The 23661-nt window shown below is 34.2% G+C and overlaps 1 protein-coding gene across 4 annotated transcripts in view; it reads left to right on the top strand.

The window, feature by feature from the left end:
• Positions 1-23661, top strand: part of LOC138325627 (nucleolar protein 4-like) — a 97741-nt gene that overhangs the window by 15746 nt on the left and 58334 nt on the right. For all 4 annotated transcript variants that reach the window (XM_069271415.1, XM_069271413.1, XM_069271414.1 and 1 more), the window contains exon 2: positions 18166-18309. In XM_069271415.1, coding sequence (XP_069127516.1) covers positions 18166-18309 — 144 coding nt within the window. The remainder of the gene's footprint in view (positions 1-18165; positions 18310-23661) is intronic.

Below are 23661 nucleotides of genomic sequence, written 5' to 3'. Positions count from 1 at the left end.
CTTCTGTGTATTTTAGAATTACGATAATATGCATGTGTATTTAAAGATCTGACAGAGTCACGATGATAGATGATCACAAAAATATTTAATGACATTTGATTACGTACGAAACAGGACAATCTGATAGATGTTGATTTATGTACGAAACAGAGGCGTAAGACTGACGGATAACACCGCTAGGAGGCAGCACACGTTGTAAATTCTATGTCGGCCATTACTGGTGGGAAGGAATATATATGAGGCGGGATTTCCGGTTACTCAGCCAACTTGGATAAGAATAGCCAGTGGGAGTTTCGCGTGCTCTTTCTTATGTCCTTGTAACAAATAAACCTTGACAGAACAAGGTTAGAGCAGGTTGACAAATGCTAGCGCTCCATGCCATCATGATACGGGTCCAGCTGTTTTGTCGGAGTAAGGTACAAGTAACTGGGTATTCTTCTTTTCCCCCCAAATAACTCAGGCATCAGGGCCAATATGTGAATTCTGGATTCTTTAATCGAATCGTACACAATCTCACACTTTCATTGGTCAGACATTGCCACACAGAACACGTGACTTACGTAGAATAAGTGGACGGCAATGAATGTTAAATAAAAAATGAAACCAACTATACATAATGGTGCAGTAATTCTCCTTTATCATGTAGTATAAATAGTCAGTGTGCATCTCGTGTAATATTCTAAAGTGGAGCTCGCGACTGTTACGTGAGATGACGACGAGGATTAAATACTATGGCGATAATTTTTATGTCGGGGTGACCTGTAAATTGCTCTCAAATCTCATATAAAGGGTAGAATTTCGTAAAAAATTAATTGACAGAGAGTTCTACAATCTTCACGATTATCCACCGCCAACACAGCACAAATCATACTTGTCATTCGAACAATAACTTATGTTTAATCGTGTATATATGTGTCTAAATAACACAGAAAAACACATAGAACATTTTTTTTCTTTGTGCATGCGCAATAAGTACTTCATTCCGTATAGGACAGAGTGGCTTGGAATGATTCCAGGACGCAATTAATTACAATTATTAATTTTCATCATTTTATCTTAAAGTAAAATAAAAAGCTCAAACTTTTCAATGGTAGTAATGGTGTAAAGAAAGTAACTTTTGTAACTAAAGGACAATACCGATTCGTCTGTTCCTGTTTTTGATATTTATTGGAAATACCCCTTGAAAAGATCATCGATGTGAAACAGTCTTGGATTTGAGCCAATCAGAAATGATGTAACTTTTCATAACATCATCTATGATTGGATAAGGCAACGCATGACTATTTTAGACTGTTTCGTCATCTTAGGGCCTGAAAGGAGTTAAAATCAAACTAATATGTCATTCAAATGCTGTGCTACCTAAATTAACTTCACCAAAGCTTCGAATTGAATTGTGCTACGTCAAACATTTAACTCTTATGGTAATTCAGAAAGTAATTATGAAAAATATTTTGCAAAAGATTTTAAATGTGTTAGGTAAATATCACTATTTGTAGAACTAAAATATCTCAAAAACCGCAACAACTGTATTTGGAAAAAAATGATATCAATACTTGTGTAAAGGTATAAAATACCAATATATGAAAGTCTAAGATTTTGATAATATTTTGCAAAAAAAAAAAAAAACTTCTTGCTGATATTACTCTTTATTGATATACGAATTTATATGTGTAATGATTTTAAAAGAAAGACAGCAATGTCCAAAATTAGCTTCTAAATTTTGTTACTTTAAAAAATTACCTTATTGAAGTGAGAGCGAACAAGAAATTCTTTCGATGATATACATTCGTTGGCCGCTGCATTTATTAATGCCACCTGCATTACATTAACGAATTTAGTTTTTGCATATTACAGAGTTATCTGCTCTTTCGGGTAGGTATTGATTGTGACGTCATGTATTTGCGATCGTAACGTCATATTTTTCGGAGAAAACGACGTGAATTGCGCTCACAAAAATGACATAACAATCGATACATACCCGCAAGGGAGGCAACTCTGTAATATGCAAAGACGAAATAATATCACTGAAGTTAGTTAAACGGAGAAGAAGAGTATATAATAAGGAAAAAGGTGAATGAAAAACAGAACATAGTGCTCAGGAGAGAGAAACTGCTACCGAATCTTTGACAACAAATGCCATTTAAGTCGAATACGTTAACTTGTATAAAATAAATGTATCTCAAAGCATGAAAAAATGATTGAGAAAATGCAAGAAAGTTATAAACTAGAGAAATAAATGCATTTTAATAAGTGAACATGTTCCTATATGGACATCTAAATTTCAAATTAACAGAAATTGGTAATATGCATTTGGACAATGCTAAATATGACCACACATTCATCGATAGAATTTTTACGAAGTTATAAAACCATTTGAGGCAATAAGATTGTTTGATTATTCTACAACACCAGGAAAAAAACAAATGATAAAAAATAACAACTAGAAAACAGCCCACCTGTTCTGCCCAATACAAAAAAAAAAAACACAAAAATAAAACAATGTTGATATCTTTGACATTTCTCATCATGTCAAAATGCAATTACTTTGTTAAGATTCAATGGTACTATTATTGCACAATTGATTCTGAAAGCTAAAACATACAACATACAAAAGAACTGAATATAAAAGGCCTCTTATCATTATTGAAAGGTATTGCTATGTGTTTTGATAACGAGAGTATGATGCCTGGTATGCAGTTTTTTTCTAGTGGACATCGTTGACAAAATTAACTTTTTAAATGTGAACATTAAGGGATTAAGTTATTAAGGGAAAATATTTGGCTGTCAAATGTCCCATTATAATTTTCAATATAAAACGCGTTGCAATATTCAAGTAATTTAATATTTTTCTAAGAAATGTGATGACATTGTTTCCGATAAAACTTTATAGAAGAAAAAAAACAAAACGATTATAGAAAACTATTTGTACTTGCTTTATGCCTTACATTTTGTTTCTACCACAATATGTGGCGTTATTCAACTTTCGTGGTATCAAATAAACACTGTAGCTGTTGATTAACAATTCGTTTATACCACACGTGGTATAAACTCTGTACGCACTCTGATTGGCTGACACGGTGAACTTTGACCGAATTCCTTTTTCTTGGTGTCACGTAATCATTTGTCAACGTCATCAATTATCGAATGACGTCATACTATGTTGTGATCGCTACTGGTGTTGGAAAGCGTATGCGTCATGGTCGATGTATCAAAATACGTCACGTTTTCATACATGTTAAATTGACCATAAGTAGTGATAATACATATTGACGGACAAGAATTTCACAGATGAATTTCGTAGATTTAACGTCTATAAAACGAACTTGATCTTGATGGTAATGGCTTGATGATTATTTTGCGGGAAATAGACGATGCCGTGTCGTGCGAATACTTTTACATTTATACATGTAGTCCAACATTGACTTTTATTTTCTGAAAACGACTATGAAGATTTGAACTCAATAAGATATTGAATGAGTATTATTTAACCCTTAAGATGTTCCCAATTAGAAGAATTTGATATCGATGGATTCTTTATCAAACGATGACTTTTGAATGCTTATTAGTGTCTTTTTGCTGATAAAAATATTACTACACCTTATTTGCATATTTCGGTAAATACATGTTACCGTATCCCCCGCCATATCTATATCGGCAAAAACGAATATGATTGTGGTAGAAACAGGTCACACTACTCGTGGTTGTTGAATATTGAATTTATTCAACACTCGTAAGTTATTTTTTAAAAGCTCGTGTCTTTTGTAACTTTAAAAAAAATTCAATATTCAACAACCACTCATTGTGTAACCTCTATTTGTCCATCTTGCCTATCCCTTTATATAACATGTCCGCATATAAAACATTTTCAGGTTTTTTAGTGAATTATGAAAAAAGTGCTGAAAGCAATCTTGATAACATGCATATTTATATTACAGTAAGTTTGTTATTTTCTTATTTTACTTATTTGAAGAAAACTTTTTATTCAACATTTTTGAATTTTTCTATAATCAAAGAAAACTGAAATGATCTACGATGGTATATAAAAATACCGTTCAAACGAAATTAAAATGATCCGAAAAAGTAAAAAGCAATAAATGATAAATGTCAGCATCATCTTCAATTAATGTTTTCATCTCATCAAAAGTGAGAAATTGAAATAATCCCAGAAACGAAAGCAAAAAAAATAAAAAAAAAAAATGTCAGCATTATCTTCAATTAATGTTTTCATCTCATCAAAAGTGAAAAATTGAAATTATCCCAGAAATGAAAGTAATAAATGATAAATGTCAGCATTATTTTCAATTAATGTTTTCATCTCATTAAAAGTGAAACAATTGAAATTATCCCAGAAACGAAAACAATAAATGATAAATGTCAGCATTATTTTCAATTATTTTTTTGATCTCATCAAAAGTGAGCTACAGAAAGACCTTTTCGGAGGTGAAATCACTAACACGTTTTAATTATCGTGAGAACATTACAATACCACCTTTAATTTGTCATCCCCAGTCAGCATTAAATATAGCTAACCCTCGCTCCAAAATAATCGCCAAACAACCCCCACCTATCGCCATGCTTTTTGTGTATTTAGAAATGAAAAAAAAAATACCGCCACAACTGTGCCCAGTAAAATAATTTTGTTTCCTTAAAGTATTTAAATGTGGTATTATAGCTATGGTACACTGTAATGTGGCATGGAAGATATTGCCTCATTTAAACATTCCAAAATTGAAAGTTTTAAGGTGAATCGCATGTAACACTCTAAGATACCATTAAAAAGAAAATCAAATAAAAGTGGGAATCTAGGAAGTAGAGAAACATTTAAAGTCGTCAGATTCTCTGAGCTTCACAATAATTACGATGGAGGTAATAACGTTGAAGATACCTCGCCCGACACGACAGTACCTCAGAGGCTCGTGACGCGCGCCGGGTGAGCGATGTGGACATGATCGAACGCGCGCATACCGCATCAGGAGCCGGTAACGTTTTACAGCTCCGGTTTGATGTGTCCCAGGACGGACTAAGTGGAATGTTTCTCAGGCAATCAGAGTCAGTACTTCTATAAAGCATGACGAGCATTATGTGTGTTTCATTATATAGATTCGTGTCCTTTCTTACCAGCCGAATACAGAGTCCTGACAATCCCAGGTCAGATTCAGTACAACTGTAAAATCACTTTGAACCGTACCGAACGCAGTGTTTGTTACCGAATATTATCTGACAATGCAACCGTTCTGCATGATCGGAGATTCCTGATATTTGATTACGTGACGACTGTTTCCGAAGCTCACACGAAAAGCGTTGAATCATTGCAAGAGATATCTACCATGGAGCCGAAACTCCGCCTACGACCATCGGTCTTTGATCAAATGGTTGATTCTAGATACTTGGCGGGATATACAATGGGATATGATTAATGCAATAGTTCTCACATATCAGCAAAGGATGCGCTTCACGTCGGCGACACTGACCACAGTGGCCATCTAGCACGCGCTGTGGCCACGCGCGACACGGCAAATAAAATATTTTCTGAAAGCGATATGTTTGTTGTAACACACACCAGTCTTTATTGATGGTCTTCAAGGCGTATCCGACCTATAGAGTGCTTTATCGTGCGCTATTTGTCCCGAACAGCTCGCGAATTAGCCAACTGATACCTGTTTAGGATTAGAAAGACAATAAATCGGACATGATACCCGAATGGCCCCAGTTTCACAGGCGTCGCGTACAGCAGAGGTCATCCACCGATATTTATAACGCGAAAACAAAGCACGCTTTATGCTTTATTACGACTTACATGGGATATCATAAAATTGATATAGCAAATATACTTGCAATAAAGCTATTTAGTATTGTCTTCGGTCACCCTTTGTAGTTTTTCTGCTCTCCGCTAGACTTTAACGCGCAAATCCTAATTTAGAACATTAACATGCTTAAGAAACTTATGCTGAGTGGTTTATGTCAGATGTGCATATGACATGCCAACCGCATGGCGCAATGGTCGTTCTAAATCACAAATATATAATTCTGCCAAGATATTTACCATAGCTGAAATTAACACGTTCCAACTGTAATGACATAGCGTAAGAACATTTTTCACTTTAATCTTTGCGTAAAATCTTATCTGTCGGACAAAGTTAGTTATTTAAGTAGTGATTAATTGTCTATGTAAAACATGATCTTAATTGTGTTTTTTGTTTGTTTGTTGTATTAGATTTCACATTCTATGAACTGCCAGACTCATAAATGAGGTAAACGTCTGTTCTTTTATTCATTTTGGACTTTACATGCCATAGGTCAAGTTTTTAGAATAATGATCAGCTTTCTCTTTTATTTGTTCCAAAATCTACTAATTGATTTCATTTTAATAGGTTGGGTAAAATGGGAAGATTACTTTTTAAATCTGTCAATATGATTCACCCAAAATTATTTTAACAAGGAATGAAACACTGCGACTTGCCTCATACCTTAGACCCGTATGATGAGAGTATCATCAATGGCCAAGATAAAGGTTTAAAGTTGGAAAAGGAACAATATCAAATGAATTAGTGTCCTGATACGACATGTATGAGTTTAGAGGTAGCGCTAGTAGATAAAAAAGTGGATTATGTAATGATTCAGACATTTTTACACCTTTGTATTCACACTCTTTTCACATATCTACGTATCGCTCGTTGTGGCTAGCGTTAAGGCTAATATTTTGCATTAAGATAAAAATATTCAGACTCGAATATAGCTATTTATACCTCATCAAAAAGCATCTTATTTGAATTTTTTTGGTCTATATCGAGGTTGGGGTTAGGTCCTTTTTTATTATCTTTGATCCTTTTCATCTCTTACGAGTTAGAAACTGCGAATGAGCGAAATTGAAATTTTGAAATAGTATCTTGAGGTTAGAATCCCAAAATTCAGATGATTTGCATTTGCATTTACGATATAGGCCAAAAGGTTAATATACGCCTAGAACACATGTGAAGTGTCGATGGGTCCCATCTGTTTGTCGCTGAGCAAATGATGTGTCTTTGCATGAATGTTATTTACTTATCCAAGGATTGTGAATTAGGTCATATCCCTCTCGGTAAGCTTCCTGATTCTGGGATCACTGAGGACACTCGCAGATGTGTTCTACAGTTTGAGCCTTTTACTGTCAAGTTTAATTATGATTTATATAAGTATTCTGACGATTATTTAAAAAAAATAAACCTTATGATTTGAAAAGCAGACTAAATTGACCACTTTGATTTTTATTCCACTGGAACAGGAAATTAATATGACGCACGAAAGTCATCACTGAATGTTTTACAGGTGTCATTCATATCATGAGTTCCTATTTTGTTTCCCACGAAACCACTATATATAGATATATCTTAAGGAAATACACGGTGTTATTTTCTTAATTTCATATGGGATTTTGATAAATGATATTAGGATAAACAGTCAGAGCGATTTAATGATGTGTCATATTTAGATAGAAAGATGCATAACCGCGGAAAAAAACCTCTGATCGAATGAGTTTTATTTAACTGATATAATATATGACTGAGTGTTTTTGAGTCGAAGCTTTAAAGTATGACATTATTGGCGCACTTAAGTAAATATCTTCATAAAACATGCATTTTTTTGAATATGGGAAAATAAATGAGGTTCGAAAGTCTATGCTTTTCACTGCTCTGCTCAGTGTAGTGCAAACGTACTGGAATACATTACTACGAAATAGTTCGCCCTGTCGGGTACTATACAGTAACATATTACTCTAGTCCTTGTCGCCCGCTTATTATTTCAAGGCTCGATACCTTTCTGAAACAACTGTTGATTTTTAATATGGGAATGCAAAACGAAATTGCTAATTTTGTAGAGTCCCATTATTAGCTTACCATTAATACTACACCTATCATCACCTTCTGCACAATTTAATTACAATAAATCAAAAGTTAATTTTCATAATACGGGTCGTATTATGAATCCCACCGTCGCCCTAATTACCGCGCGTTAGTTGACTACCACCGCGCCAGACGGCAAAACAGCAAAATAAATCCTCAATGTAACATAGATTACGCAGAGAAACTTCCATTTGTTTAGTGTTTCAACTTCGTCTAAGGTCATCGATATACATTTTCAATGTTATTATTGTTTTTAAGAAACTTTTATTTTTTGTTTTGAAAATGTGATGGGCCTTTAAAGTCAAGCGACAAAATCACTCATGCTGATTGCCCGTGTGTGGTATACCGCAGTCTCCCTAAACACATTACACATACTTCATACACGCATCACACCGCATAACCAGGAGAACGTCATTTGGCGACCCTGATTGTTAATAGGGACTTAAATAACTTTTGTGAACCATAAATAGTCTGGAACGACTTGAGATACAGTGAAATTATGGAAGGCAAAGTGTTTTAACACCGTAAAGAAATCAGAAAGTAGAAAAGAATAGTACACCTAAAAGGTGTAATATGTTCAGCAGACTACTACACTTGTCTGTTATATAAAGGGCAAAAAATAAAATTCCCTATTTTACTGGGATGTCTACATTCCTCTCTCGTAAAATTTGTCGAAGGTCATTTCATGTAGACACTAAAAACCGATTAAGCGACGAACACAAACGTACTGGGACTCGTGAAAGATTCGAGTGGAAAAGGACTGGGATGTTTGGAAAAAAGTAAATGTCTTCTCAGTTATCCATTTTCTGTTACTGAGCTTTACAATTACATTAGCCGATTTATTTTCGCTTCTATTTTTTGCCACTCCTACCGACATTTAAAACGATTTAATTCTCTTATGAAATTCATTTTATTTTTCCACAATTATTTTCGCGAATTCTGATCACAAAAAAACTATTTAACTGCTATCTTATATTTTGTGAAGATGCCAGACTTCGAAGTGAAGAGACGAACTGTGGTCAGTACTTAGCAAATACATGTGAAAGCATTGGAGTAGCGACCAAGAAAAGACATCTTGAAGTAGAAAGTCAGACACTCTTAACTAGACATTCTAGAAGAATATCACATGGGGCATTTAGCATTAAAAGCAGCTGTTTCGTCAAATTTAAATTTGTTGACGACTTCCTGAAGCAAAGGGAATGTGTTTCGATTCTACAGAACGTTTAATCGTTACAATCTGAGTTTGTACTCACCTAATGACGCGGTATATCGAATGTAGCCTGAAGTCAGCGTTGGTTCTAGACGTTTCCATTAGTAGTGCATTAGTTGGGACTTGGGACATTCTTATCATCGTCAAAACAAATCTAGCGTTTTCATAATGCTTCATGCTAATAAAAGTCTTGATTGAATACAGCACAAGTGTCCACCATACTGAAATTTAATAGTAAAATGAAATATCTCACTTAGAAAGGCTGTCTTGTTTTGCCGTATATATTTAACGAATATTTAACGAATTTGGTCTCGTTTTATAAAACTGGACGTCCTATCAACGGCAAAGGTGGTTCAATGACGGCGTGCCTTGTATTCGACGTGGATGCATTAGATGACTACATGTCGTCTCCAGTAAACGCATTATCTGGAACGACTATTATTATATAAGTTGGTGTGTGTCGACCTTGGGACAGAACCCAGAAACTTCCCAATGCTCAGCAAAACATTTGAGATGGAAGAACTGGGAATAAGAAAGCCTATTGAAATGTCACATTTTAAGATCATGCTTTGAAATTTCAATATATAAACTATTTCTAACGTTTGGTTGCCTCTTGCCTTAACATTACTGTTGCATCTTACACAAACCAAGGATGGACGGTTAAGTTTATTTCAAACAAGTTAATATGTCTTGTTTCCTGTAAGTATGTTCAATGTTTAATCTTAAAAGAAAATCTACCATTGTGTTTAACACTTTCATTTTGCTATTTATCTTATTGATAATGATTTATTTCCCTTTAGTAAAAAACAGTAGATTCTTGGTTGAGATATCTATCCAGGATGTGGTTCAAAAATGCGTTGGATGCTTTCGTAATTTTTTGTACTCTGTTCCTCGTCCCGGAAGATGGGAATGATAATAAATTTGTCGGCGGTTACAATGATTGGAGAGACATTGCCATAAACTGAACCAGAGGCATGGCGCACGCGTGTCCACACTGTCACCATAACGGACGGTCATCAAGCTGGCTTTACACGTCCCAGTAGAGTATGCCATTCATGTTGAGGGACCATTAAGTAATTGACGACATAAATGCTGCCATTCCAACAATCAAAGCAATTATTAATACAAGAAAAACTTATCTGTTTTGATTTCGGTTCACCTCGGCCGCCATTACCGCGAGGCGCGTTAAACAGGTGGGATCGGTGCTGTTGATTACTTAAGTGGCCCAGAGTTATAGTATCGGCTGGAATTAAGGAGAAGATGTGTAAATGAAAATTTAAGTGTACGTCTTGATCAACATCACTTACGGTTACTGCGGGAAGCGCCGACTACAGTGAATCGTCCCTGTAGATTTGAGCTTTGAAAATACTACTTTGATCAGCCCGTAGTATATTTATATATATATGTATGTTATATCATATATTATATTTATATCTATATGTATATTTATCCTGATCAGTAATTGTAATTTTAATCAAATGTTCTTTATCTTTCTTTAGATGTATTCCTATATGGTGATCATATCGGTGGTTATTATTCCTCTAAGACAAAATACAATTTGTTCATGCTCTTAGATTTTGCATTACCAAATAGAATACAAAACTAAATTAATACAGTTAAAGTATAGTGAAGAATATAGAAGTCTTGAAACCCTGTTTAAACTAGTTTTCTTTTGTATGTGTATAGTAACAAGCAATCGGTACAAAGAAAACGAATATGACCGTCTGTATTTGTGCATCCGTATTTTGTGTTGTCCGGTTTTTGAGTCTGTATTTAGTGTTCCATGCCCATCATCCGTCCCTAACAATAAACAAATTAAAATGAGAATCATACCGGAACGCTCTACGCTAGTGTCCATCTTAATGGTTCCGGCGATATTTAACTGAGTTTCCGGACGACGGTCAGTACCATCAAAACCTAACTGACCCCTAGATCTGTTGGACATTGGTCATCCGAGATCAATACCCGCTAACTGTCAACGTGTCACCTAACAGATCTGATACTTCCACGCGCATTATTTCAAAGACATTGGATATGGGAGAGCTCCAATTGGCAATACGTGTAACCTTTCTAAATCCGAGGTAATAGTTGGGATAAGGTTTCATAAGACATCCCAGGTAATCAGCGTTTAGGTAGTATTACCTTCAGTACATCTCTTAAACAGCCAGCCAGTCTGACGAATCAATAGCTCCATCATACAGGTAACAATGTGACTTTTGTAGAATTTCTGAAAAGAGATTCCCAGATGACACAGCAATGGCTACAATGTTTGATTGCTTGGCAGTGTTCAGTGTTATTAAACAGATACCCACCAAAAATACCAACTAAATAAATATTTGCGTGGGAGTAACTATCACGTCTGTAAAATTTATCATCAACTAAAACTACTGTTGCCGTTGTTAAACTTGCCATTCCTCGCCACTGCTATCCGTTATAACATAGAAACCTCAACAGTATTATATCTTGGAAATCTACTGTAACGTTTTACAGGAAGGTTCTAACATGGAACTACTTTTCGGAGAATTGTTACCAAACATATTTCAAACATTCGGATATAAGTCGCCAGTCTTCTCTGTAAACAAAATATCATTATTGTGATGATTGCTATCAATAAAAAATAAAAACCTCAAAATCTGAAATCGAGGGAACACTTGAGAAATGTTCCCTTTTCTCATAACACGGGTTGAATGTCAGAAGAGTCAAAAATATACTACATTACTTTTTTAAAAACTATTTTGCGATTGCATAAAAATATCCAACTCTGGCTCCGTTTGAGAATTCGATCGATTGCATATACAGGTAATTAAATTAGCTGTTAAATTAAAACGCCTGGAATATAACATGATTATCCAAGAGATCTTAAACTCATTGACTTCCGCATATCTATTCTAACTTAAATTACAACACTCCAACTTATCCATCCACTCGAAGTTCAAAACGAACACTCATCCTAATGTACGACACAGACTGCCTCTATTATAATGAGTGATATTGCTTTTACATGGCTATGACCCACAGTACGTGTCCTTACGTAGTAAACAATTTATTTATCATTGTTTATGTCTTTATTTGTTCCGGCAGTTTGGAAATGATTCGGAGATATATACCTTGGGAAAGTATATTGATACAAGCCATAAGATGTTAATACCGTTCCATTTCCAATCGATTTTAGCTAGTCCGTTTGATGACACCGCGAATGTCATCAGACCACCCTTGCTAGCACAGATGCAATATTACCACTCGTAATTTGTGAACCGGGAGATGGCGAAAAAAATAAATGATGCCGTGATGGGAATATAATAAATATTAAAGTATAAGAAATTTGTCCTGGAAACATCCATCCATATCCGACTTTCCCTTATGTTTTGAATGTCAGATCCAATCGAGAAGTGATTATCGTCTTGATGAAGCACCTGCTGTCTCAGGGGCCGGGAGCTTTTGGACGGTTCTGGTGGTCCTGCAGCTAGCACGTAGCCCAAATGGTCTATCCGCTCGGCTCTGAGCGCGCGACGTTAGACGTCTTACGGCAAGGCTAATAGGGCCGTAATCACATGGTCGTGTCTGTCGTTGTGACCTCGTTAGCTCTTAAAATGAAATGATGATACTTGGTAGGGTACTTATCGATTTAAGATCGTCACAATATAACATTTTCTACAAAAAAAAAAAAAAAAACTGCCTGAAGACGTATGATGCTGCATTGATGTTAAATTCCTATATGCTGTTTACACTGAAGACATGGGCTGCATTCTAATTACCGGCGATGATTTATGAAAATTTGAAACTTTTTTTCTAAGTCTCTTTTAATATTTGCTTCAAAATAGGAGCATTTGTCTGGTAAATATATATATGTTTATGTCTGTGTGTGTGAGTGTGTGTGTATGTAATGTAGCGTTGCTTGAATATGAAGGATGTCCTTGATGCTAGTTGACAAGCATCCATTAACCTGGAGCGAGCTTGTCTAACTTTCAGCTGCAGCGGCAGCAGCGCCCGGTCAGACAACTGCGGTCCCGAGGTGCGGGGCTCCGAACATCCTTCCCTTCATCTGCCTTGTTGCCCCTCCCCACTGTTTCTCCATATAATCCCCGGGGCCATCTCAGTACAAAATTTTTATTGCCTAATACAAAAAAAAATATACTTTAATTGCAAACATAATGTTCTTATGATTTTTTCTTCTTGTATTTTACCATCGCTTATTTGTCATTTCACTATCATTTGATACGCAGATATGGTAGCCTTGTCAGAATATGATGACCATTCGGCACATGTCAACGATATAAAAATACTTCTGGCCAGCCTTTTCGTGGACGAATTGAGTCAAAAGTAAATCTTTAAAAGGGTTTTCTTAAGGTATATGGGTTAATGTTCCCTAAATGAAGCTTACTTTTGGTATTGAAATTGAATCATAGTTATTCGTTATCATAATTTGTACCATCTAAAACATTATCTTCGTGTTCGGTATTTGCAATGTGAAATTATATTTTTATCTAAACATTTATTTGAGAGAGTAAGTAGTATAAATCGTTTACTGATCCTTGGTTCTTTTTCAGTATTTTGCCTATCTAAATAATAATACATCAATATTATTTGTTTTAACATCACTCTTTATGAAGCAGTAGGTTTGTTAAGAAAATGTCCATTTATCAAAAATGACACAAAGTGTTTGTTTTGGGAGTGCTGCGTACTTGACGATAAGACTATCATTAAAACTATACTATACAGTCATACTACAAATCTCCAGTTTATGTAGACGAAAAATAAAAGTCCCACATATCGTTTTATCTTCTTTAAATCGAGTTCGCCGCCTTATTGATGGTTCCTACTACCCGGCGCGTTATTGTCTCGCGATGGACGAGCCGAGCAGCACCTTAATATGCCTTCCCTCTTTTTGATAATAATTGCGTGCAAATGAAAACTATTAAACGAAAGTTAACAAAATCACTTAGTTGGGTAGATAAGACGGGACGGTAAAATGTTTTCCCGTCAACGAAATTGCATCCCTTTAGGCAAAACTATTAACACGGACATGTAACATGTAGTCGATGTTTGAATGCATGCCCAGTTAGTTTATCTGGCCAGTTGTATTTAACGGACCAATGATTAACCATATAAAATGCTCCGGTACTAATCTCCCATCTTTCTATTACTGAGTACAAGTTGTCTTCGTTCTGGGGCCCTCAATTCCTCTCCAGGGCAGTCCCGCTACAGATGAAATCTCTTAGATCACATGACGTCATACGAACACATAACGTGCGGTAATTCATGTGCTTTTAATAGCCTTTTGTTCAGTACAGCTAATTTACAAATACATCTTCGAAAACGCTGGTGATTCAAATCTGTACAGAATAAGTCAATTTTATCGTAAAGCGTGACTGCGATGAGCAGAATATCCTCTCTATATTGAAACGAGGATTAGGCACTACATTCTAGGCGCGAACGTTTACGGAAGGTGTTGACGGTGCTAAGATCGTATCGAGTATTCATACACAAGGCTTTTTACGCCAACGCTAAAACAGTTTACCGACATAATGGCGCAATGTCTAAATAGTCTGACTTTGTGAACTACTAAATTCAGCAATAGGGAAGTTAGTGGCAGACAGCATATTAATGTTGGACTCTGTGATCCCCCAAACAAGTCACTGTCTATCAACTCCAAAAACTAGTGCTTGAGAAAATTGTTTTTCAATTTACAGTTTGCTACCAAGATCTGGTTTTATAAAACGTCGAACTTGTTGTTGAGTAGCATTCACAATGTGAATGGGCATGCAATGAATCATTATTTAGCCATTATTTTCACGGGGATGACATTGTTGTGAGTTCTCACTAACTGGAAGTCGAGACGAGCCGATTGTAGAATGGTTAAAGTAGTAATGCACAATACCATTAGCCATCCATGTATGGGTTGCTAGTTCGAAACGCAAATGGGGATGTACAGTTGCCTGGTACTAACTGTAGCTCTGTGGTGTTTCTACGGATACTCCACCTCCGAACCCCTGGCACGTCCTTAAATGATTCTAGCTGCTGATAGGACGTACACTAGGATTAAGCCATACATTTTATGTCACTCCGACGAGCCTTTGTGAAACGGAGCAGTCAGATTTTATTATTGTATGCCATTCCATGTGTCTTTGGCACAATCCTTGGCGAAGCTACATTATTGTTACACGTATATGATCAACTAGTCTACCATATTCCAACACCCGTTTTATCCCGATGTTAACGTTAACATGTCACGTGATTTAATGCCTTCTGGACGACTGTCATCCACTGCGGAACAGGATCCGGATGTCGCCGTACATATGTACCTTTTTACAGCCCAAACTAATTGCTATAGAAGAGCTGGTTTAAAGTTACAGTAATATTGCCAATTGAAGTCATCTGTCGGACAAATGAAAATATCTCTAATCAAGTCAGCTTGGGAGTGGGATAACCTGATCGACTGATATTTGTCCCTCGACAGAGTCAGAAATGAAAATTTACGTGAATACACGCCTATAAAGCACACAAAAACTTTGTAATTTTCTGGATAACGCACACAAACATAAATGTAACGACATTGGGTGGGATATCAATACACAGAGATCAGTGAGCGCACCAAAAGCTCGTCACCAGGTACGATTAGTATAAACGTCTTCTACCTCTCTTTCTGATTTTTTCGTATTGGCTATACAGAATTTTATGAGATATAACTAGACTGTGGATATGACTGTTGCTGCAAGCGATTTTAATATGAGATAAAGCTGATATGGATTTATACCGATCGCGAGATGTAATAAAACCACAGTGCAGACAAGCAGAGGATCATGTCCACGGACACTCATCATCATCCTATCATTAACGGCGATAAACGGGCGCGTGAAGGGGTGTAAATAGCACGTGATATTTGATGAGTCTAATCGGAGGTGTGACCCTAGGACGCGCATAATCAGTGTCAGTTTCTTAATGCTGATGTGACAACATGGCGTCAACATCAGGATCAGCGCAACACTAGGGACACATATACAACATCCAGCTAAAGCTCAGGATAACATCAGAAATCGGGATCTTAATTGTATAACTTTTAAAATGCGATATAACACAGGGATCTTAATTAGATATCTTTTATCAACCAACCTAATGTTACGTCATTTTAGAATCAACATAACATCGGATATTGGGATCTTAATTGTATAATTTAAAGTACATCTACGTAATGTAACATCAAAATGCGAACCTTAATTATATCCCTTTTTAACGGTTAAAATAGTATCGTATATGTACAATATTTTGAATTACATCAGTTTTAGGAAAAAACACAACATAGGAATGGGGAAATAAACAATAAGAAATGAACAAAATATAGAATAATACAAATTCAGGGGTAATAAGATATTGGGATTAACCGCAATAACTTATGCAACATAAGGATGAAAATAATAATAATAATAAAAATAAAAACACAATGTAACATACATAAGGTTTTATAACAACAACACAACCAATTGATTTCAGAATATAAGAGGGACAACAACGACAAGATATAGATCTTAGAATAATAGAATGTGATGTTTAGAATGACGACAACAGGAAATGTGGATATGTTTGAAAACAACGCAATAGCAGGTTATTTCTCACTACGCATCACGTTTGATAGCATAACGATTTTCATGAATACATGAATATGAAACACCATATTAGGTAAAAAAGATAATAATGATAAAACACACATACAAAAATAATTTATCTTATTTCGTTTCTGGCTTTCTGATTGGCCTATTATTTTTTTTTGCATTCCACGATGAAAAATAAATCCGGGAATGGAGCGGAATTCCGACGTTAACGTGACGTCTCAATAGAAACATTTACATTGTGTATTGATTTGGCAAAAACAATTCCTTAGAAAAATCAATGGAATCGTACGTGTAAACGTATTTCATTTCATAATAATTAATTTTTCTTTGTTTTCATACCAAATCCGGCTTTCTGATTGGCCAATATTTTTTTTGCATACTACTATGAAAAAAATAATAATTCGAGAATGGCTCGAAACCCCGACGTTATCTTGACGTCACAATAGAGACATTGACGTTGCGTATTGATTCGGAAAAAAGAATCCCTTAAAAACCACTATAATGTTACATTTAAACATACATCATTTTATCAATTAGAGTATAAAATTAATTATAAGTATTGATGTAACTATTTTTCAATTTTATCGGGTTATGAAAAAAAAATTGTTTGCAAACTTTTGTGAGAATCCGCTAAAAATAGTGACATCAATGCTAAAAAAAACATGAAAAATTAATTATAAACATTAAAGTCACATTTTTTTTAAATTTCATCGGAGTATGAAATAAATTTTGTTTGAAAACTTTTGTGAAAATCCGCTACGCGGATTCACACAGTTTACAAACAAAACAAAATAAAAAATAGAGACTTCAATGCTGAAATAAATAAATAAATAAACACCAAAAAAACAAAAGATCAAAACTATAACATAATTATTACTTGGGCTCAAAGTTTATTCACATAGACAAGGATCGCATACCAAAAACGTGATCTTTCATTTTTATGCAGTTGCAGTTGGTTATACTGCAGACAAAATGTTTTTCTATATTCTGTCTAGTATAATGTAAACATTTCTATTTTGGCACATACTGTTATACTATTGACATATAGATAATGTGATTAGCATGATTCTATTTCCACACACACCATTTCTCACGCGGAAAGCGCTAACGTATGGCTTTTTCTATTGTTAACCGTGTCAAGAAATACATATAAAACAACTTTCATAAAAGGATGAAATACAAATTTAAAGGCAAAATTCTTTAATGTACATACAATTGGAATTGGAAACACACGATTTTGATAAAAAGGAAAAAAGTATCAATTATCAAAACGCGCTTTTAAATAAAACCACGGAAAGCTATGCAAACATGAAGGCATAACAAGAACTATTTTTCATAGATTTTTTACCTATAAATTTGGTTGTGTATTTCACGGCTAAGCATAAGGGTAAAGAATTACATGAACATCAGCTGATTATATATTAAATACTAATAGTTATTGATGAAATACGCCTTTCTTGTGCTCCAGACGGACAGTAACAGTAATGACACAGACAGAGGGTACAAGAGGGTGGCGATTGTGGAGGACTTCTTTGAAATCATATATGGCGTTCATGTGGAAATGGATGGACGGGGAGGTAAACACGCCGGCCAGAAACGGACCTACAGGGCGGTAAGGTCATAGTTTATAGTTCGTAAACCAACTTTCTTTCTTTTGCGTGCTATTTAATTTCGCGGATTTCGCGATACAAGTCAGTTCGCGAAAGCTGAATTCTGGGAAAAAACCTCGTCTATGATTTTTTTTTTAATTCACGAATGTTAATCTTCGCGAATTTGACTGGAAACGGAAATAGCGAAATTTAGTAGTCATGAAAGAAAGTTGGTTGACATTATTTCCTTCCATGTTAATAGTAAATTTGTTTGTTTAAACATTGTTTCTTTCATTGCAAAAATTAAGCGTTCAACATTCGTTATCTAATCATCGATGAATGCAATCAAAACCTGTTTGAGTTTATTGAATTTTACTCTAACACGTGCAATTGTTATCGGCCTTCACCTTGTGACGCAACGAAGGTATAAGTATTCATATTCAAATCATATCTGTTTACGCTTTCTATTATTTTTTACTTATATAAGGAAGTCATATTCCGTAGCTACCTGATCTGAAGAGGAGGTAACCCTCTAACGAAAAGGCCCAAATGTTTATCCATTGTGATACCAAAAGATCCACCGTCCTTGTGTGAAGAATAATTAGACTTTAAGCCTGATTTAGTTTCTCATATATAACGTAAAGTTTCCATAACACTTGTACGTCTAGACAAGTCCAGTTTCAGTTCTATCGTAGAGGTCAATGTAAAGTCAAGGTCAAACTCAGAAACTCAGAGGTTTAATTATTGATGTCAAAGTCACGCGGGCAAAGGTCACGAACACATGACGTCACAGATGCCAGATTAGCAAATGAAATTCCGTTATCGATTCACAATGACGGATTTTTGGTTACGTCCACTGTCGAGCACTGATATTTTGAACTCAATAATCAATTTTTAATACAATCCTGTCTTTGGTTCGACGGACATATTCCATTTTACCCATTTTAGCATTTCACTGCTTTTACCTGTTTTGTACGTTCTAAATGTCCTGTCAAATACCTTGGTTAAGTTGCTGTGGTGTCTTGAAGTCTTCTTCTATCGGCCAGCGTGTTTGAGGCCAAATTAGGTAAGACCTGGGATTTTACCGCATGATTTTCTCCGAGTACAATCTATCCTAACTCGACTAGTAAGCCCTCCCCTATTTTCCACCGATCAATCACATGTATGCAGCATCAGAAGTAATTAAATATGAAGTCAGTTATTTGTCTAGCCTTTAGCATCGATTAGAATATCGTTGTACCTAGAGAATTTTTCGACTGTTGATTTGTCTGAAAATATAAAGTTCTACATGGTTTGTGATTTCTTTTGTTTACATAGTACCTTTAATCATTTTGTTGCCATTTACTCTTTTTTTCTTTCTTCTTTTTTTGGGAAACTATTAATTGTTGAAATAGTTTATTAACAATTCGTGTAATGCGGGTCATTTGAATATCGACGAAGTTCGCTACTAATTAAGTAATTTTAGGACTTCTTTTGTTTTACGGAATTTTTACTATCAAGGGGTTTTTATGTATAACTTAACCTCCACGATTTCTATTAACAGGCAAATATTGCAGAATCTTGTTTACAAAAAAAAAACAAAAAAAAAACAGATTGGGTTTAGGCAATTGCTAAGGGCATTTCTATAGAAATAGACATAAATACGAGATACACTGTTATTATGTGAAAAAATAGAAAAAGAAAAGAAAATATTATTGATTTGGATATATCGTCTTTGAACACTTAATTCATGCATAAATAAGAATGTTGTGTTTTCACCAATGGGATTTTAATATCATCTTTGGTATACACTTTTAAAAAAAGTATGTTCTGTACATTATTACTTATCAATACGTTTACTATATGATACAGTGCTGCTGTTTTCTGTACAATATTACTTATCAATACGTTTACTATATGATACAGTGCTGCTGTTTTCGGTACAATATTACTTATCAATACGTTTACTATATGATACAGTGCTGCTGTTTTCTGTACAATATTACTTATCAATACGTTTACTATATGATACAGTGCTGCTGTTTTCTGTACAATATTACTTATCAATACGTTTACTATATGATACAGTGCTGCTGTTTTCTGTACAATATTACTTATCAATACGTTTACTATATGATACAGTGCTGCTGTTTTCTGTACAATATTACTTATCAATACGTTTACTATATGATACAGTGCTGCTGTTTTCGATACAATATTACTTATCAATACGTTTACTATATGATACAGTGCTGCTGTTTTCTGTACAATATTACTTATCAATACGTTTACTATATGATACAGTGCTGCTGTTTTCGGTACAATATTACTTATCAATACGTTTACTATATGATACAGTGCTGCTGTTTTCTGTACAATATTACTTATCAATACGTTTACTATATGATACAGTGCTGCTGTTTTCTGTACAATATTACTTATCAATACGTTTACTATATGATACAGTGCTGCTGTTTTCTGTACAATATTACTTATCAATACGTTTACTATATGATACAGTGCAGCTGTTTTCTGTACAATATTACTTATCAATACGTTTACTATATGGTACAGTGCTGCTGTTTTCTGTACAATATTACTTATCAATACGTTTACTATATGATACAGTGCAGCTGTTTTCTGTACAATATTACTTATCAATAAGTTTACTATATGATACAGTGCTGCTGTTTTCTGTACAATATTACTTATCAATACGTTTACTATATGATACAGTGCAGCTGTTTTCGGTACAATATTACTTATCAATAAGTTTACTATATGATACAGTGCTACTGTTTTCGGTACAATATTACTTATCAATACGTTTACTATATGATACAGTGCTGCTGTTTTCTGTACAATATTACTTATCAATAAGTTTACTATATGATACAGTGCTACTGTTTTCTGTACAATATTACTTATCAATAAGTTTACTATATGATACAGTGCTACTGTTTTCTGTACAATATTACTTATCAATAAGTTTACTATATGATACAGTGCTACTGTTTTCGGTACAATATTACTTATCAATACGTTTACTATATGATACAGTGCTGCTGTTTTCTGTACAATATTACTTATCAATAAGTTTACTATATGATACAGTGCTACTGTTTTCTGTACAATATTACTTATCAATAAGTTTACTATATGATACAGTGCTACTGTTTTCTGTACAATATTACTTATCAATAAGTTTACTATATGATACAGTGCTACTGTTTTCGGTACAATATTACTTATCAATAAGTTTACTATATGATACAGTGCTACTGTTTTCTGTACAATATTACTTATCAATAAGTTTACTATATGATACAGTGCTACTGTTTTCGGTACAATATTACTTATCAATACGTTTACTATATGATACAGTGCAGCTGTTTTCTGTACAATATTACTTATCAATACGTTTACTATATGATACAGTGCAGCTGTTTTCTGTACAATATTACTTATCAATAAGTTTACTATATGATACAGTGCTGCTGTTTTCTGTACAATATTACTTATCAATACGTTTACTATATGATACAGTGCAGCTGTTTTCTGTACAATATTACTTATCAATAAGTTTACTATATGATACAGTGCTGCTGTTTTCTGTACAATATTACTTATCAATACGTTTACTATATGGTACAGTGCTGCTGTTTTCTGTACAATATTACTTATCAATAAGTTTACTATATGATACAGTGCTGCTGTTTTCTGTACAATATTACTTATCAATACGTTTACTATATGATACAGTGCTGCTGTTTTCGGTACAATATTACTTATCAATACGTTTACTATATGATACAGTGCTGCTGTTTTCTGTACAATATTACTTATCAATACGTTTACTATATGGTACAGTGCTGCTGTTTTCTGTACAATATTACTTATCAATACGTTTACTATATGATACAGTGCTGCTGTTTTCTGTACAATATTACTTATCAATACGTTTACTATATGATACAGTGCTGCTGTTTTCGTAACCTGTTAACAGTTGCACAGATACTCATATATTCTCATTTTAGATTTTAATTTTTTAGTCGTTTCTGATCAATAATGATATATAACTAAATAATTTTGCGCTAAAATCCATCGTTTTCCAATATAACGTTATTGAAAAAACATTTACCAGAAAAGATATTTTAATTTTATTTCAATATTGAAATGGTTGTTCTGACATGTTGCTCTACTATTAATGTTTTCCTGCTTTGTGATATGTGTTCTTGTTATAATGCTATCTTTTTCGATTCTACATAAATATGTATAACATACAACTATGAAATAACGATTTTTATCTCATAGTTACTTTGAAAACCAATGCTGTTCACATTGCTATTAACACGATTTCCATCTTCTTTGTTTCACCTGATGTTTTATATTTAACGCATAGTAATACTAACAAGCGAATCTTCTATAACAGGGATGATAAATCATAGACATAATTATCGCTTTCAGACAAAACAATAGCGATTAATTCACAGTAAGATTCAAATTGGATTCACCAGGATATGCTTTGGTCACAGACATATGTACCTCTATCTTAAAATAAAAAATATCTCATTCGAATTATATATATGGCATTCCACTTCTTGCTGTTAGTAAGGTAGTTTCCCAAGCAATAGCTCATTTTGTTTCAAATTATTAACTATTGTCGCCAGATCTTTTGAAAATTAGACTATTTCACAAAGGAGTTGAAAATCTTTCATTTAATCTCAAAGTCATTTTGATAAGTTTGATTTGGCAAAAAATAATACACTTATTATTATTAAAATTGCATAAATTGTTTTATAATTATATCTTAGATTCTGAATGACTTTTAAATAATCTTTCAATTTGTTTCATTATTTCCATAAGAAGGTTATCATGAAGGTGAAAAATGCTTACCAATTGCAATGTTCATTGACTTTCCGGCTTTTACCTTACAGGCATCTAGCATACATAGATGAGTAAAAGTAGCTAGTTATGTTTCTAGGTCCGTTGCTAAGCAACACAACGTGAAAATATTCTTTGATATTGCTTTTTTATAAACGCCATCTACTCATATTACCGTGGTATTAAAAAAAATAAAAAAACACACTCAAGTTTGGACCAAAAATGGCCTTTATGATCTTAGTTCTTTCTTTAAAATGATTAATAAGATTAATCAGACCACTACCAAGGTTTGATTCTTTCTTTCTAATCGTACACAAGATTTAACGTTGATAAAATCTCAGTTACATGACGAACAGGTTTGATGGATTTATCGTAAAATCTGTAATGAAATATGAGATGATAGCGTATCTGGATGCGTTTATCCACTTAATGTGACATTTTTCAGTCGAACCGTTTTTGATCATCGGAAAAGTTATAACATGAATTTAGTTCCTTTGTTTCTATGATGTAAT

This window comes from Argopecten irradians, chromosome 6 (assembly GCF_041381155.1).
Source record: "Argopecten irradians isolate NY chromosome 6, Ai_NY, whole genome shotgun sequence".
Lineage (NCBI taxonomy): Eukaryota > Metazoa > Mollusca > Bivalvia > Pectinida > Pectinidae > Argopecten > Argopecten irradians.
This window is presented reverse-complemented; position numbering and strand designations above follow the sequence as displayed.